A 17,728-nucleotide genomic window follows, 5' to 3' on the forward strand; every position below is an offset into this window, starting at 1 on the left:
AAAGACAGAAGGACATGCTAATCACATCTGCCACTAAGCCAAGAGGAGCAGCTAACGTGATCAAATAACAGAAGCAAGAATCCAAAACATTTTGTCAAATTTGAAATCAGCATATGCCATTCATCGCGTTTACACTTCCAAGTCCCGTGGTAATGGCTGTTGCTGCTATGAGGCTGCTGGTTTTTGTCGATTTCATACACACCGGAAAGAGAGGCTGAGCAGTGCCAGCAGATCTCCTGGGTAAGACCTAATCACCAAAAGCAGCTCCATGCAGCTTCTGACAGTGATGATGAAGATGCCGATGCTGATGCTTGAGCATCACCAAAGCATAAGGTGCTGAAGTAACAGTTATGGTGTTTTCCACCCTGTGGAAATACCTAGGGTCAAACCCAGCCCGTGCCTGTCTTGTATCGTCCACGAGCTACAAATGGTTTTGCATTTTTTTAAGTGGTTGAAATAAATCAATATTAGAATAATATTTTATGGCGTGAAAATTATATAAAATTCCGATTTCAGTGTCCATAACTAAAATCTTTTTTAATCCTCACCTGAGGATATGTTTTATTGATTTGTAGAGAAAGAGATAAAGAAAAAGAGAAACATCGACGTGAGAGAGAAACATAGATCGATTGCCTCCCAAACACACCCTGTTTGGTGACTGAACCCAAAACCCAGGGATGTGTCCTGACCAGGAATGGAACCAGTAAACTTTCGGTGCACAGGACAACACCCACCCAACTGAGCCACACTAGCCAGGGCTGTTCAATGGTTTTTAAAGGGCAGTATCAAAAGAGGACCACTGGAATGAGGAGGGAGCCTGGAAACCATTTCATAACATGAATCATTGGAGGAACTGTGAATATTAAGTTGTAGAAGAGAAAACCAAAGGACAACATTTCTTTAAATATTTAAAACATATGGAAGTGGCTTGTGTTTGTGTCACTCTACAGGGGAAAAAGAGGAATGATCATGAAAGTTCTAGGGAGGCAGACATCAACAAAGCACAAGTGTCTTTTAACTGGTCGAAAAGGACAATCAGAGAAGAGGTCATACCACAAAAGTGCGAGCACCCTCCCATGCTGGTGCTTAAGCTAAATGGCAAGGTGACTGCCACGTAAGATTATTACAGAAAGGATTCTGACTGTGGGTAGGAAGCTGAACTGTTTTAACAGTTGGGTTCTTCCTATGATTTTATCTCAAAGGAAAGAAAATTATCATAAATAGGTAAGAGTTTAATGAAGAGGTCAATGGAAAACAATTTCTACTACCACATTCACTAAGGATTATACCTACAGGGAAATGTAAGTATATATACATATACGTGTATATATGTGTATGTATCTATACATGTGTGTACATGGCACATTAAAAAAAGAGGCCTTCCATTTAAATAAAGAGTACATCAGCTATAAAAAGAATCACATTAAGAAAAGAAGAGTTATTTTTAGGAGGAGGACTCCAATTACATAAAATAAGGAAAGGACATCCACTGCTAAATAAAATAAGCTGAAGTCTTTCCCTGTGTTACTACAGGAAATCGGCATGGCACTGCTTAAAAGAAGGGGGGAAGTCTATATATAAAACAGGAAGGGGTGGACTGTGTTAAAAAAAATGGGCACAGTTTCGTGATTTACTTGCACTGGACTTCTCTGCAAAACAGTTTTACAAACATCACAAAGCACAACCACCTGTTAAGATGTTATTTTGGCCCATCTATTTTCAATGGCAATCTTGACACTCAAGCAAGAGACACACCACCATAGCAACATAAACATCATAGTGTTGGAAAATAAAATTTTAAGAAGCAATTCATAGCCCCTGCAGGGCTGGAAATAAACTAATCCATTTGTTACTATGGCATAGCATTCCCACTCCACACTCAGATCCTCTGGATATCTCAGGATTCCTTCCCATGGGCCATTTGGAAAGTGGAGAGTCCGAATGTCTACTGTACTAGATGATCCCCATAAAATAAAGGGTTTTAAAAGTGTGAGACAGCCCTAGATGGTTTGGCCCAGTGGTTAGAACATTGACCCTTGGACTGAAGGGTCCCAGGTTCGATTCCATAGATGCCTCTCTCACATCGATGTTTCAATTTTTTTCTTCCCCTTCCTTTCATTCTCTCTGAAAAGCAACGGAAAAAATACCCTTGAGTGAGGATTAAAAAAATGAAATAAAAAATAAATAAAAGTGTGAGACAATTATCACTTTGTGCGTGGGTCAGGAAATGCATGATTACTAGGTATTCATGCAGCACTCACAGATGGACAATTATCATCACCCCTTACATATATAGGTTCCATATTTCATGTGATCAGTCTTTGATGGGAGTTCAAAAGAGAAGTAGCTGACAGTTGGGGAAACTGAGGCACTGGAAAATCGAGTCTTCCTAAGTCAATTCATGGATTATCACACAGCAAGGACCCAGCTAGTTCTTCTAAGTCCATGTTCATACTCCTCAGTATACTGCACCAACCCACACTAGAAACCCCAACTCAGGGCATCACAGGTACTTTGGCTCAAGGTGATAAAATGCAAAGTGTTTAATTAAATGAAAGGGTAGAGAAAATGAAAGAAAAATAACATTTGGAAGTAATTATTCTTTTCTGTGATGAACCTCCCCAGGGGAGCTGGAACAATTATCCGGACTTAAAAATGTGACCATTCTCAGGTGTGGCTGATTTGCAGTTCAAAGAGATCCAACAAGAGCAGAAAGAAAGCTGATCTTCCAGCTAGAAGATGAGACACACCCAAAGGGTGTGGTATGGAGTGGTGGCACGCCATGCCGTCAGAGGAGATCTGCGTCAGGCCAGATCTAAGCCCGGCGGTCAGCAACATAGGCCTGGAATCCATCCAGCCCCACTGCTCACTGCCTCTTTTTCACTTTGTTCTTAACTTTTCTCAATAAGAGCGGCCTGTAAGGCTCTTGGCAGTTCCTTCTCCAGGTCCTCAGAAGAGATTGTCCAGGCCAGGAGAACACTGAGTGTAGCCTCCTGCAGATAAAAATAAATGACTCTATGATGAACCTTCTGTGAAGCCAAGGATTTGGCTGCTTTTGACCCAAGAACCAGTTCTGAACCCCTTTGAAAAATTAGATGGTTTCTGACAGACATAACCAGCATTTTTTTTTCAAAAAAGAAACAACTCCTGGAGTAGTTGCGGGCAAAAGGCGGAGCACCTAGGTAAATAACAGCTAATTTTAAATTCACTTGACCCTTTTGGAAGTGTTTTTCTTTAAAAGGCTTAAGGGAATTATTCTATTTAGATAACTAATAGCATAATTACTATATTTTTTAAAAACAACCAAGCTCCTTTTCAGCCAGATCTTGGCAAGAAATCTCTAAAGCACACATCTATCTGCAGCATCATAAGTCACACTGCTGAAAAACGTAATTACACTCAGAGGTGTCCAAGTTTCCGTCACACACAATCCAAAAGAAGTGAACTATTGAATCCCGAATCTAAAGGTTTTTCATTTTGGATGTGATGCCTCTTTATGAGCAGCAAAACATAATATCAAAAAATGAGCATTCGTCATGGCCTTCAACAGTTTAGGGGTTGGGTCTCCACCACGCACGGCACAATCTGTACCCTGCTGATTGAATGTAATTCTAGTGACCCAACTCTCCGCACTTGAGGGGAGAGGTGATTAAATAACCACATTTCATATCTTTTTTCTTTTTTTTTTAATCTTCACCTAAGGATATTTTTTCCATTGCTCTTTCAGAGAGAGTGGAAGGGGGAGAGAGAGCAAGAGAGAGAGACAGAGAGAGAAACATCTATGTGAGAGAGACACATCTACTATTGGTTGCCTCCTGCACGAGCCCCAAACAGGGCCAGGGAGTGAGCCTGCAACCAAGGTCCATGCCCTTGGCCGAATCGAACCTGAGACCCTATAGTCCGCAGGCCGATGCTCTAACCACTGAGCCAAACTGGCTAGGGCCACATTTCATATCTTTAAACCTGTCTCACTGAATGAAAGACACGTCTATTTTCACAGCATTTAAAAAATATTGATAAACCACTCTTTATCCACCGCATCACTTTTACAGAGGCTGAATGACCAGAATTACGGATATGTGTAAGGAGATATTAAGGGGCAGCATTAGTCTTTGCATCAGCACCGGCATCATCATAATTTCAGATCACGGCAAACTCAGCAAAACGTTCCCAGTGGAGAGCTATGTCACCAGGGCACTACCCATAAGGAACTCACTCATTTCAGAAGACGTGCCCGTTTCCAGAACTACCTGTCCACACAAGCCAGTGATTACGTCTTGTTTTCTCAAACATCTATCCGATGTTGTTTCTCTATTTTGTTTAATTGCTAATGACTGGTTTAACAAGGGTTTTGTTTTCTATGACTCTGTATTACAAATGTCTACTATTTCAGGTGCAGTAGAGGTTAAATACACCTGTAAGGTATCCCAGGCACACTGGAAAATGCTTCTCAGGCTGGACTGAAACTCTGAGGAAGAACATGTTTCTACATCCCACTATTTTCTTGGATAATGCATGGAACAAGCTTTCCCTTGAGAGTAGCAGGACCATCATCCCATAAAATCAAATGAAATCCAGGTTGCTGGCTAGTGAGTTGAAAGTTCTACCTACAGACATCACTAGGAAAATTGACAGGAATGAAAATGTTACAAAGTTAATTAACAATAAACCATCATATTGACTTAAATTATTTCATTCTCCTGAGTTAAACATTCACAAAATCCTAAAAGAATAAAATAAAATAAAATAAAATAAAATAAAATAAAATAAAATAAAATAAAATAAAATAAAATAAAATAAAATAACATTTTAGCCCTGGCCAGGTGGCTCAGTTGATCGGAGCATCATCCCATACCCCAAAAGGTTGTGGGTTTGATGCCCGGTCAGGGAATGTACAGGAGGCAACTGATCGATGTTTATCTCATCAACGTTCCTCTCACTCTCTCTCTCTCTCACCCTCCCTCGCCAAAAAAAAATTAAAAATCAATAGAAACATATCCTCCGGTGAGGATTTAAAAAAAAATTTTTTTTTTAACTGCACTTTTTAAATTCAGAAAAAGGGTTCAATTAATGTCTATTTCTGCCTGGTGCAGGAATAAAGCATCATCATTAATCAAATATTCTGTCTTCTACTTTAATAGAAGAACACTTGTCAGTGCCAACCCTGTTTGTTTGAAATGCTTCTAAAATGCCAGGTCCTGAAAATGCACTTTTTCTGTTAAATGACAAGACAGTATTAGGTACTCCCAAATTTAAATTTTCAAGCACTTCAGCTGTTGCTACAAAGGCATAGGTCATTATTTGAGTCATTAATGCCGCCCAAAATATGGATATGGGTCCATCTTCTCATTTTTCTGCCTTTGAAAGAAAGCAGAACTCAGGAAAAAGTCTAGTTCGTTTCCATTAATTTAAGTTTTATTGGGTTTGTTTCAGGAAATGGTATATGAGTTTAATGATAAAGTAATAGGATACTTGGAAAAGAAAAACTGACCAGATATGTAAGGTAGTAAATTCATAGAGACAGAAAGTAAAATGGAAGTTGCTAGGCATTGGAGGGAGGTAGAATGGGGAGTTACTGTTTAATGGGCACAAAGTTTCACTTTTGCAAGACTACTTCTGAAGATGGATGGTGGTGATGGCTGTCCAACAGTGTGAATGTACTTTATGCCACTGAACACTACACTTAAAAATGGTTAATATTTTACCACAATTTTTAAAAATTATTTTTTGAAACAACTAACCAGAATATACACATCCAACCAATTAAGTGTGGCCCCTTCAAATAGCTCATTTTAGGTGATTACATGTTTATTTCAATAGTGCTGACAAAGAGCAAAACATCTCTGAATCTCCACTATGGAACAAAGGGCAGGTTTGTTTGGGATTTTTTATTGTTTCAAAATTCTCAATAATGGTAAATGTCTTTTGAGGCTAATTTTTGATCTGAAGAAAAAAGAAAAAAAAAAAGCTTTTACAGCTCCATTAAAAAAAAATGTTATATCAAGTTAAAATTTTTTTATGTAAGTCCAGATGAGGCGTTAATTTGCGCATTGCTTGGAAAACTGACTCTGGACGAAATGCTAACAAAGGTGAGCCATCTCAGCAGGAAGGGTAAATAAATACATACGCAAGTTTGAATAGTACATTTTGGTCATTTTTCGTGTCCTCCAATTTGTTTATCTCCACGTGAAGAGGCTTTTTTATTTAATTTTTTTTTTAAGAGACAGGAAGAGAGAGGGAAAAGAGAGAAACACCAATGTGAGAGGGAAACATTGATCAACTGCCTCCTTGCCACCCCCTACCAGGGATCTAACCCGCATCCCGGGGCATGTGCCCTGACTGGGAATCAAAGAGGCAACCTTTCAGTGCACATGACAATGCCCAACCAAGCCACACTGGCCAGGGCCATGTGAAGAGTTTTACGTTTTTGACTAAATGTGCCAAAAACATGGTGTTGCCTATCTGTTCCCATTATTATTTTTAGATACTGAGTTTGAGAAACTCACAGGTGCTCATCTGCTGCTGTCTATCAAAGCCAAAGATTTTCACTACTGTTAAAAGGGATAATTCTCAAAAGTGCAGAGGTGGTTCTCTTTTTAGAGCATGAGTTACAAGTTATTTTCAAAGGAGTATGATTCATTTATCAAAGTTAAGCTGAGGAATGTCACTTGGTTTATACTTGGGTAAAATAGATCGTTCAATGGATAATACTTGTGGACCACTCTCTTAACTGGAATAGAAGATCTGCCTTCCCCCAACTATTTTCTTTGATGATCCTGAACAAGTTATTAATCTTTAATAAATAATCTCTAGTGCTCCTTCCAGCTTTAGGATTCTGAGGAAGGTAAAACTGGGTAGAGCAAAGAGCATAGGCTATGGAGTCGGACCACCTGGGTGGGAATCCAGATGTACCACTGACTAGCCATGCAAGCACCCCTGGTCCACATCTGTAACATGGGATGATAGTATCTCACTCATGGGACTCTTATGAGGCTTAAGTGAAATAAGAAGGCACTCAACAGTGTGATTTCTCTTTCCCTCCTTTGCATGTGAAAGGTGTCTGCTATCAGTCCAAGCATTTAAAGTAGAAATAAAATTTTTAAACACTTTCCAAACAGTGTCTCATGGACTGCGCTGCTGAGGCATATAGTGCTATTTTATTATGTGCATAAAAGCAAGGTTACTGCAAGGCCACACTCAACCAGACCTGTGACACAGATCCAGCTCCTAAGACAATCAGGGCAAGTAACTTTCACAATTTATGTAACACATGAAAACAGAGATGGCTCAGATAAGCAAAATGAACAGCACAACCCTCAGCTTTCGAGGCACTGGCTCAGTCCTCCACAATACTTTCAGGAAGCTTGGGTATAATACTCAACGAACAGGTCATATCACTGTCTCTATAAACTGGCTATAGAAGTTGGAAACTTTTTGGCTAGAGAATGGAGAGATAAGCAACATTTTGCCATTTTAAAAATAAATAAGTAAATCCCACTACAATGTTGAAAACAAGCAAACAAAAATATTGCACAGCTTAGGGGAAATACAAACAATCCAGCAAATAAGACCCCGTGCACTTGAAGGTTTCAATAACTTCATTATACAGCAGGCTCCCACCGCCGAGCCCACAGTTTTACTTTCTGTGGTTTCACTTACCTGTGGTCGGCCAGGGTCTGAAAATATTAAGTGGAAAATTCCAGTAATAAACAATTCATGTTTTAAGTTGTGTGTCATTCTGAGTAACATGATGCTATCTGGTGGGGTCCTGCTCTGTCCCACCAGGGACGTGAATCATCCCTTTGTCCAGGGCATCAATGCTGTATATGCTACCCACCCACTAGTCACTAAGTCAACTGGTTTATCAGATGGACAGCATCGGAGTCTCTGTGTTTAAGCAACCCTTATTTTACTTAATAATGGTCCCAACGCCATTCACATAACTTCTATTACATATATTGTTATAATTGTTGTATTTTATTATTAGTTATTGATGTTAATCTCTTACTGTGCCTTATAAATTAAACTTTATCATAGGTATGTATGTGTAGGAAAAAACATAGTGTATATAGAATTTTTGGTACTATCAGTGGTTTCAGGCATCCACTGCGGGTCTTGAAACGTATCCTGAGGATAACGGGGGACAACTGTATCAGCATCTAAGTTAGTGGTGACTTCTCATTCCCCAGTAGATATATTTTCTTCTAAATACATCGGTTGGTGATTTTTGGTGTAAAAAAACTAGTGCTCAGAAAACACCTTCATACAGCAAATACAATCAGACCTGAATGTGTGTGTGCAGACAGCATGGGGTAGGGGAGCAGCTTTTGGAGATTAGATGCTCAAATTAGGTGCTTAAACAACATTACTATAGGTTGCCATCAAATTACACTTGTTTGGCCAATCTTACTTCTGCGGGTGATTCATTCTGGGAAAGTAACAACACCCTAAAAATCATCAGACATAATTCTAGGGGAATTAAAGGTGTGATGAGGTTTTTTTCTTTGCTCAGGAACAACAGGAACTCTATACTATCATGCTTCCCCCAAACTTCAAAGGACCCCAAAAAAAGAAAAAGAAGTGAAGAGTCATTGAATAAATTTGTTCAAGAACTTACGTTAGCTACTTGTTCAGGTATATGAGTCGGCTTCCAATAAAGTCAAAAAAGGAGTTTTAAGAGCAGGCCCCTTTGTCAGAGTGCTGGGAAACGAGGGAATGAGTCACTTTAATACCTGATGTCAGTCAAAGTCTTGGTGAACTCTGTCTTTCATGTTACTAAATCAACAAACGGCCCTGTACAGCGTTGCACAGGCAGTCAGCCAGGAAGTGGTGGGTGACCCTAGACTCTTTCCTCTGTCACTGGTAAAGCCAGCAGCCACCACAGTGTGTCCCGGGCAGACCCTTCCTAGTGGTCTGCCATCATGGGAGATGTGCCCAGCCTCGCATGGCAGTATTTTGCCATCCCAGACTAAGTCTACTGAGACACAGTTTAAATAGCTAGTTCCCCTCCTTTATAAAAAGCCCATGCTGGGAGGTCTTAAGGCAGAGTACTCAACTCCCACAGAACCATCTCCTCCTCCTGAATGTGTACTCTAGGATTCATTCTGCTAACACATTACTTCCCATCCAATGCGCATAGAAAGCAGAAGAATGCACTTGGAGCCATAGCCAGAAAGGCCCCCAGGTACTGTTCCTTCATGATGGCCTCTGGGGGCTCCAGAGGATTGTGACATCTGTCAGTTAAGGGTCCCCAGTATCCTGAAGCCCTGTGGTTGGCCTTAGGGCAACTATTCAAGCTGTGATTATTTTTCCTCCCCATAAGTATGAAGCTCTGACCTAAACTGTGGCCATTCTGATCCAAATCTGGAAGACTTTCCCCCCTCATTGCTGCAGAAGAGATCAACCTCCTTTGGAAAACTAAATTCAGGTCGACCAGAGCCATCCCCTTGAGGACTGGGACCATAACTTTCCAGTGTACTCGTAATTCAGCACTTCTGTCAACAGCCTTCTCTCTGAACACAGACTGTCTATTCTCCTGGAAAAAATCCATAGGCACCTCCATTCAAACAAAACAGAACAGCTTCACTGAGATGTATTTTATATACCAACTCAACGGTTTTTAATATATATTTACAGAGTTGTGCAACCATCGCCGTAATCTACTCTATAATGGCAATGAAACTTCTCCAACAGCCTGTGGACATAAACTCTAGGAAAAAAGTAAACAAATAAATAAAACAAATAATGCTTATGATACGTGCTCTGAAGGAAGGACAGAGGTGCAGAGAGCGATAAAGACTAACAGGGACAGACTGGATGGACAAACAAGATAGGACCACAGACATGGAAGCACAGGACAGACGGACAGGTCTCAGAGGGAAGGTGGAAAGGAGGGCGGGAAGAAATCAACCAAAGAACTTATAAGCATATATGCACAGCCCACAGACACAATGGGCAGGCAGGGGCTGGGGAGGGGTGGGAGATGGGTAAGGGGGGAAGTGGGGGACATCTGTAATACAACAATAAAAAAATTTTAAAAAGAAAATAGAGCAAACTATCTTAGATGGAGCAATCAGGAAAGATGTCTCTGAGGAGGTGACAGTTTCATACGTTTTCTATAAACTTCCAAGGTTTTTCGGTTGCTGTGTCTTTTTAAAGAATAGTTTATTGATTTTTAGAGAGAGAAGGAGAGGGGGAGAGAGAGAAACATTGATGTGAGAGCACAACACTGACCAGCTGCCACAACCCCTACTGGGGATCCAGCCCGCAACCAGGGCATGTCCGCTGACAGAGAACCCAACTGGCAACCTTTCAATGCACCGGTGACCCAACCGAGCCACACCAGCCAGGGAAGCCTGAGAGGGCTCAGCTGCAGGGCCATTACACTGCACTATTCCCACTGGGTTCCATGTGAACAGAGTCCCTGCAGGTGTGCACCGCTGAGATTCTGTTTGTTTATAAGAACTTTTGGAAGTTTCTGTAAATTGGATGTGTGGTCTGAAAAGTCAAGCTCCCAAGATAATTTTTTCAAACAACTTTACATTTTCCAGATACGATTTGTTTTCCAGTTTTAATACTTATAACACACTAGGAATTTATCAGCCATGTGGCCTACAAAAAAAATCTGCACTGGGGAATACCACAAAATTCCTGATTTCAAGCGTGAGACAGGGAGGCCAGGCAGTTGGCAGCCTGCAATCTGACATTTCTCTTTTTCCTCTCCCAGTGGGCTGAATTTGCTAAGATATGTAAAACCTTCCTGACTTCTTGCTACAAATCAGCTGATTTCTGTATCTGTCTTTCTCTCTGAACAGAGGCAGAAGTGTTCGCTGGTTTTCAAAAAGGTTTTCAGAGTTACTTGACCATACAGACCTGCAGGCAACAGAAAGCAGGCCAAAGCCCATACAGGCCAGCCAGGGCACCTGCACCCTCACTCAGGTGGCTAAAGCAATGAACCTCAATGGACTTTTCCAGTAATCAGTGCCCCTGAAAAACACATTTACTGCCTGTCACTGTGCACGCACTTTTATATTTAAAACAACTTTGTGAACCCTACACACACACAAACACACACACACTCTCTCTTTCCTAAGTGACACTCTGGGGCCAGAGGGAGACATTACAGAGGTTAAATGATGAAAACATATTTTTTAAAAACTGCTTACAAAACAATAGTATTTTCCATTCACTTGAAATAAGAGCCTTTCTGAAATGAAGATGACTCGCTTGTCTCTGAATATCTATAATACTCAATCAGAGAGGGTTTCTAAGTTGATTTTGAAGAGCTTTAGGGACTCACTGGATGCCTTTTTAAATGAAAAGCAAAAGTTAATTACCACCCTCTTTTAACCAGGGTTTTGTTAATAACGGTGTGTATTTTTTTTCAAGGCCCCAGAATCTGTTTCCTGTGAAGGGCATTCACACCCCAATCACAGGGAAAATGCAGTGCCCTTCACACACAAAGTCCATTTTACTGACGGCCGGGGGATGGCATCTGCTCCTTGTTGTCTGATCCATTAGTGGTGAAAGGTTTGCACTTATCCATTAACCCGCTCCTCCCCCCAGGTACCCCTCAGGACCGAGAAGGGAGCTTTGCTAGCTGGGCAGCATGGGTAACATTATTCCCTGGCTGTGGAACAAGCAAGAGAAGCTACCAGAATGGCCCAGAAATCACTTACCCTGACAGTGGTTCCTTCCAATGGGCTGGGGGGGAGGGGAGGTTACAATAGTGCTCATTCATTTTTATTGTTGTTGTTTTATTTTATTTTCCTTTTTTTGTTTCTGCTTTTCTTTCTTTTTTTAAATAGTGCTCTTTCTTTTTTTCTTTTTTTTAAATATATCTTTATTGATTTCAGAGAGAGGAAGGGAGATGGAGAGAGAGATAGAAACATCAATGATGAGAGAGTCATTGATCAGCTGCCTCCTGCACACCCTGGGCATGTGCCCTGACCGAGCATCGAATTGCAATCTCCTGGATCCTAGGTCGATGCTCAACTGCTGAGCCACACCCGGCCAGGCGCTAGTGCTCATTCTTAAAAAACATTTTCAAAATTACAATTATGAGGAATCCCGAGGAAGGTCTATGAGATTAACCCAAGGAGCCTTTCTTTATACTCGGGGGTATCACTCTGTACAAAAAACTAACAGTCAATGCCAATATCAAGCTTAAAATCTCTTTTCTTAAAAAATTTCTGCCCCAATATGTTTGCAGATGCAGCCCACAAAAATCATTTAAAACAGAGGGTAAGGAGCATTATTGGGCACTTTGGCACCTCCATTTAGGTCATTCCAGAGATGGCACTACCCTGATCCCAAATATGTTCTCAGAAATGTGTCCAAGAAAAGTCTCTGGGGACCCGGGGAGCCTGGATAAAGTACAATGGCTCCCTGCCAGGGTAAAGAACAAAATAATATTCTGAATTAAAGAAAGTTGTTTTTCTGTTCTTTCTTTCTTTCTCTTTCTTCTTTCCTTCATTGTGTACCAAATCCCTAAGGACCACAAATAAATCCCTAAAAGTACACATATGAATGTTAATGCAGTCAGAACAGCAACTGTTCAACACCAAAGCAAGCAATGAAAATGAAAGAATTCCTGCCTCAGATATTAGGATGTGCTCAGCTCTAGGAAAATGCTTATCTTGTTGCTAAGTACCTGTCAGGGAGGGGTGAGCGTCACACTGTGCCCCAAGGAGTCATGAAGATAATGTTTGGAACTGAGATGCTTTGCACCAGAAATCAGAAGGCCTGGGTTCTGGCCTAGACCCTGCCCTTAGCTATGAGATGGAACTAACTGAACCTCCTACAGCTCTATTCTCCTGCCCAAGTGAAATGGCTCACCTATAGATCAACTCTAATAGCCCTTTCGCATCTAAAATTCCAGAATCTACATCATCAACTGTTTCAAATGAAGACAATGACAACTACCTCTTTATGATTGACTCTCAGTCCCCAGGGTCCTTCACTGAACAGAACTTTCCAAAGGGCTTATATTTAGTTCAGAGACAATGACGATGAACATAAATGAGGAGACTATTCCAAGGAAATTTTCTAAATTAAAATTAATCCATGGGACGTTACTTCGAAATTGTCTAAAACAGAACAAAACACCAACACTGTCTAGGCTGTAGTTCAGCTTTCTTTATCTCCAAGAGCTGTTCCTCTTTCCTGGAACCAGGGGACATTTTATGAATCAAAATAAGACTAGAGAAATAGTAGAAACAATACTCTCTATAACAATTCAAGAGACCTTTGATTTTTCATTTAGTTGGTAGCACTGACTTTATCTGTTTTCAAGAAATGTGTTTTGCTTTTCCTGGAGTAAATACTAGTGACAGGCAAAGACCAGAACAAGGAAAACAAATAATGGTTTTCACCGTGGCTCTGGCTCTGGCTTGGCTATTAACTAGTTGTGTGGCCTGGTGTACATTAGTTAATGGTTCTGAATCTCAGTTTACTCATCTGCAAAATGTAGATAATAACACACCAGTTCCCCTTTCGCTTCCCTCCACAAGGAAGTTAAATGGGATAAGGCCAGGGGGAAAAAACAGACACACACAGTGTTGGCTCTCTCAATGCCTCTCCAAGACAAGGCACTTTGCCTCATTTTTAAAAATATGGTGGTTAAACAGAAATAAGTCCCAGAAGTTCTGTAGGTCTGACTCGGGCCTAAAGCAAATCAAGAGCTGAAACAAAAGATAAGGTTCCAAGAGTCTAACTAAACTAATGGTAACTGTCTTCTTTGAAGACATTGTTAAGTTGCTTCCCAATTTTTAATGTTCAGGTTGTAGGGCATAGTGCAAAGGGGGATCATGGTAATTGTGGGGTTTACTACCAGTAAGACTCTAGGGGTCTAACCTCTGGCAAGACGGGCCTAGCCTCCCCACCCATCACCTGATTTGGTTTTCCTAAATCCTTATAGTCTGAAACCTGTATCAATCTAAACTGCCCCCCTGCTTCTCTGAAAAAATAGAAAACTACTTCAGAATTTGACCTTACAGAAACTGAATCATGCTTTCCTCCAAATGAATTATACATTAATTAAGTTATAATTATACATTATGTTACACGTGGAGTCTGATTTCATTTGCCAATTAAGAAAGGAAGGGCCTCTTACCCAGTTTTGTTCAGTGGTTAGAGCATCCGCCTGCGGACTGAAGGGTTCCGGGTTTGATTCCCAGCCAAGGGCACTTAGGTAGGTTCCAAGCTCCATCCCCAGCCCTGGTGGTCAGGGGCATGTGCAGGAGGCAACGAATCTAATGTGTCTCTCTCACATCCTTCCACTCTATCTGAAAAGCAATGGTGGGGGGGTCCTCCGTGAGGATAAAAAAAAAAAAAGAAAGGGCCTCCATCTATACCACTCAAATGTGATTACTTCACCGAGAAGTGGTGGGTATTTAAGTATTTAAAAAAAAAAAGTGGGGAAAGGAGCTGTGCCTGCTGTTCAAGAAAGCCTGAGAAGGGAACCAACCAGAATAAAAAGATTTTGCAGGTAGTAGAGAAGATTCTAGAACTGGTTATTTTCTTGACTATCACCCGCATTTTGGGGATATTTCATGTAGTACTAATATGGCCCCTAGATTCCAAATTCCGATCCATAAATAAAGTCATTAGGAGATCCGGCAGAAGTAAACACATCCACAAGTTGAACTACTCCAGCTCAGCCGCCCACAGAGCGAGAAGATCTCAACCTTTTCTAGAAATACTCCAGTTGGCCAGTTTCATTCATTTGCCTCCCTCACTCTCCAGGGAGCTGTGTATTGCTTCACTACTTTATTTACACGGTCGGGATGCACCCTCCCCCACCCCCCAAAAAACTCTGCCTACCCACATGGTCTCCATCCTTAAAGATCTTCTCAAATGCTATCTCCTCAAAAGCCAACAAACTGCAACGTTCGGTTGATCATTCGGGTGCAGGCTGACCTCTCTCTGCGTTTTGTAAACTCAGAGCTACTTTGATCTTGCCTTGCATGGTACGGTGGGTCTTCCCTTGACACTTGCTCCAGACGGCAAGTGAGGACAGACCCTTCGGAGCACAGTCACGTTTTTGGTTAGTTACCTTTTTCTCTCTCCCAAAGTACCTACCCCCTTCCACCAAGTAGTGGCTCAATAACACCTGATAGATTAAGGGTGCTATATTTAAATACAAATACGGTTGGAGTCGCCGATTTCGTGTGTGTCGCCATACACCACACCACACTAGTGAGTTTCAAATTGCCTTGATCGGCTTCGGACTCCCTCAAGGTCCCTGGACAGGCGCTAAGCAATTGTGGGATCACAAAAAAGGTCAGGAGCAGAGGGGGAATAAAGGAAGCTGGGGGCCTGAGTGATTCTCACGGAGTCATCATTCCCCGAGTGATGGAGCTAGCTTGCTGCGTTGGAGGAATGGAACCTGAGCAGTGCGTGAACGACCCCCGCCGCTCGCCCCTACGCCCGCGGCCAGACCCGCACCCACGTGCTGGAGCGCCCTCCTGTGGCCGTGCCGCAACCCGGCCACGCGCAGCTCGCTAGCAGACCACGCTCCCCGCGGCTGAAGAAACGAGACGCAGAAAGTTTCCGAGCCAGGCGGTTTTCGAAAGGTCGAAGCCATGTCAAGGAGCCTGGAGGAGAGGGCGAGGCGGGAGCGGCGCCCAGGCTGTGGGCCAACGCGGGAGAGGTCCGCACCCAGACGGACCCCCGCCCAAAGGGCTCCGAGGTGTCCCCCAGTAGAGCTCGGGGCCTCCAGATCCCGAGGGCTAAGGGCTTCTCCCAGCACCCAGGCCTTACAGCAAACCGCGGGAGGGGAGCTTGAGCCCATGCCAGAATGGGATGACCCACCGGACACCCCCAGCTACCAGCGCGCGTGGGGCTGTTGGGTTTCCTTGATTCATTTAATTGGAGAAAGGGGGCGCACCGACGCCCTTTGGCGCATTCTGACTCTCGGTAATGTGGCTCTGGGTGCCCCGAAAAGGGCCCACCTGGAGTCCACCGCCCCACCCAGTGCCGCCCTCCCTTGCAGGGGTGGCAAGTGGAAACAGCAATCCCCCTTCCTCCCTCTCCTCCAGCCCTCTGGTTTGAGAGGTAATGCTCCACCAGGTTTCTCCGCCGCCCGTAGTTGGCTCTCGGGCCGGGAGGCGGCCGCGGGGTACACGGCGCCCCAGGGCAGGGGGCGGGAGGCCGGCGGCGGGCGAGGCAGGGCCGGGCGCGCCCTTACCTCGTCCACGGTGAGCGGCATGCAGATCCGGTACTCCTTCAGCAGCATGGTCCTGCCGGCCGCGGACCACCGGAGCGGGAAGCGGGGGGTGGCCCCAGAACAACAAGGCTGCCGCCCAGGCGCAGGGCAGGGAGCCGGAGCCCCGCGCTCGGAGCCGGCCGGAGAAACAGCCCCGGCGGTGCGCTCAGCTCCTGGCTTCCTCCGCTCCTCCCGAGAGCATGTCAAGGTTTGGGTCAGGGCGTTCGCGGCTCCCCCGCCCCCTTCCTCGCCGAGGTCGGTCCTCCCCGGAACGCGGTGTTGCAAAGTCAGGGAGGGAGGGAGGGAGCCCCGCTGGAAACTGCTCCGATCCGCAGCCCCGGGCGGTAGGAGCGGCCGTCAGATCAGGACATGCCCGGTGGCCGGCAAGGAAAGAAAAAAAAAAGAGATTTCCAAAAATTAAAACAAATGCATAAAAGTAACCCGCTGGATCCGCCTCTGAAACCAGACGTGAACCTGGCGGGCCCCCTTTCTCCGGCCGTTCTGCCCAATGCTAATTCACCAGGAACACATTGCAGCCGGAGATGCTGACTTTCCAGACAAAGGCTCGCTGGGCTTCTCTCCCCGGGCGGTAAACAAGATTTCCTGCTCTTTTGAGGGCCGGTCCCCGAGGCGCCCCGGAGCGCGCTGGGGTAGAAAAGGGAAGCCGCCGCTGCCGCCGGGCTCTGCTGGGCTGGGGCCCCGGGTTCCTCAAACCTTGGCTCGAGCTTCGAGGGGCGGGCGATGGCAAGCTGGCGCCTTCCGCGCGCGTCCCCTCCTCGGGGTGGCTCGGCTCTCCAGCGCCGTGCGTGCCCCCGAGTTTGCAGCCACCTCGCCGGAGCCCGAGAGTCCGCGCGGAGCTGCAGTGTGCCTCGGGCCGGGGTGGGTGCGGGAGGAGCCAGCGCCAGCGACGCTGACATCAGCAGCGGCCTCGGCGGGGAGCCCCATCCCGCCAATGGGGAAATAGCAAAGAATGTGGAGGGTTTAAACAAAACAGCATGTCTCTGCCGGGCTGCTGCCAGACAACCCGGCTGCCCAGGAGCCCAGCCTGCCGGTGCTGGGGAGACTAGGAGAAAGGGGCTTCCCTAGACTCCTTTACCCCTGAATCTGTTCTCCAATGTTCCCTGAGACCATAGCGCTCCGTCCGGCCACTCTGGGAGCTAATGGTTCCAAGGAACAGAAGTGCTCCTCGACTGGCAAAGGTCTTTTACAAATACCTACCACAAATGTTTTCACTTTGGTCCAGTAAGTAGGTCCAGTGCTGGAGAAGCCATGGGATTTGAGAGCATGAGAACAATCCCTTGCCTGGCTTCCTAACTGGTTTTAGAAAAGGAATCCTGGAAGACTGTGCAATAGCGTGAACAACCGTGAAGTACAAAGACACCAGCAGAGAAAAGGTAATAGTGACACAGTCCCCTGCTCCACAGTGTGACTGAGGCTTCCAGAGCAGTAAGAATAGGTTTTCCTGTCAGCACTCCTAAGTTCAAAAAGTCACAGTGAAATGTCAATGAAAATGCCTGGAGT

At 44.2% G+C, this 17,728-nt stretch overlaps 1 protein-coding gene across 1 annotated transcript in view; it reads right to left on the reverse strand.

Annotated features, from left to right (window-relative positions):
• The window catches only part of PITPNC1 (phosphatidylinositol transfer protein cytoplasmic 1), a 184,380-nt gene extending 167,324 nt beyond the window's left edge, over window positions 1-17,056 (reverse strand). The window contains exon 1 of the mRNA XM_087826317.1: window positions 16,190-17,056. Coding sequence (XP_087682443.1) covers window positions 16,190-16,237 — 48 coding nt within the window. The 5' untranslated portion in view covers window positions 16,238-17,056. The remainder of the gene's footprint in view (window positions 1-16,189) is intronic.
• Between the last annotated feature and the right edge of the window lie 672 nt (window positions 17,057-17,728).

The sequence above is a fragment of the Miniopterus natalensis genome, chromosome 17 (genome assembly GCF_054644295.1).
Source record: "Miniopterus natalensis isolate mMinNat1 chromosome 17, mMinNat1.hap1, whole genome shotgun sequence".
In the NCBI taxonomy this organism is placed as follows: Eukaryota; Metazoa; Chordata; class Mammalia; order Chiroptera; family Miniopteridae; genus Miniopterus; species Miniopterus natalensis.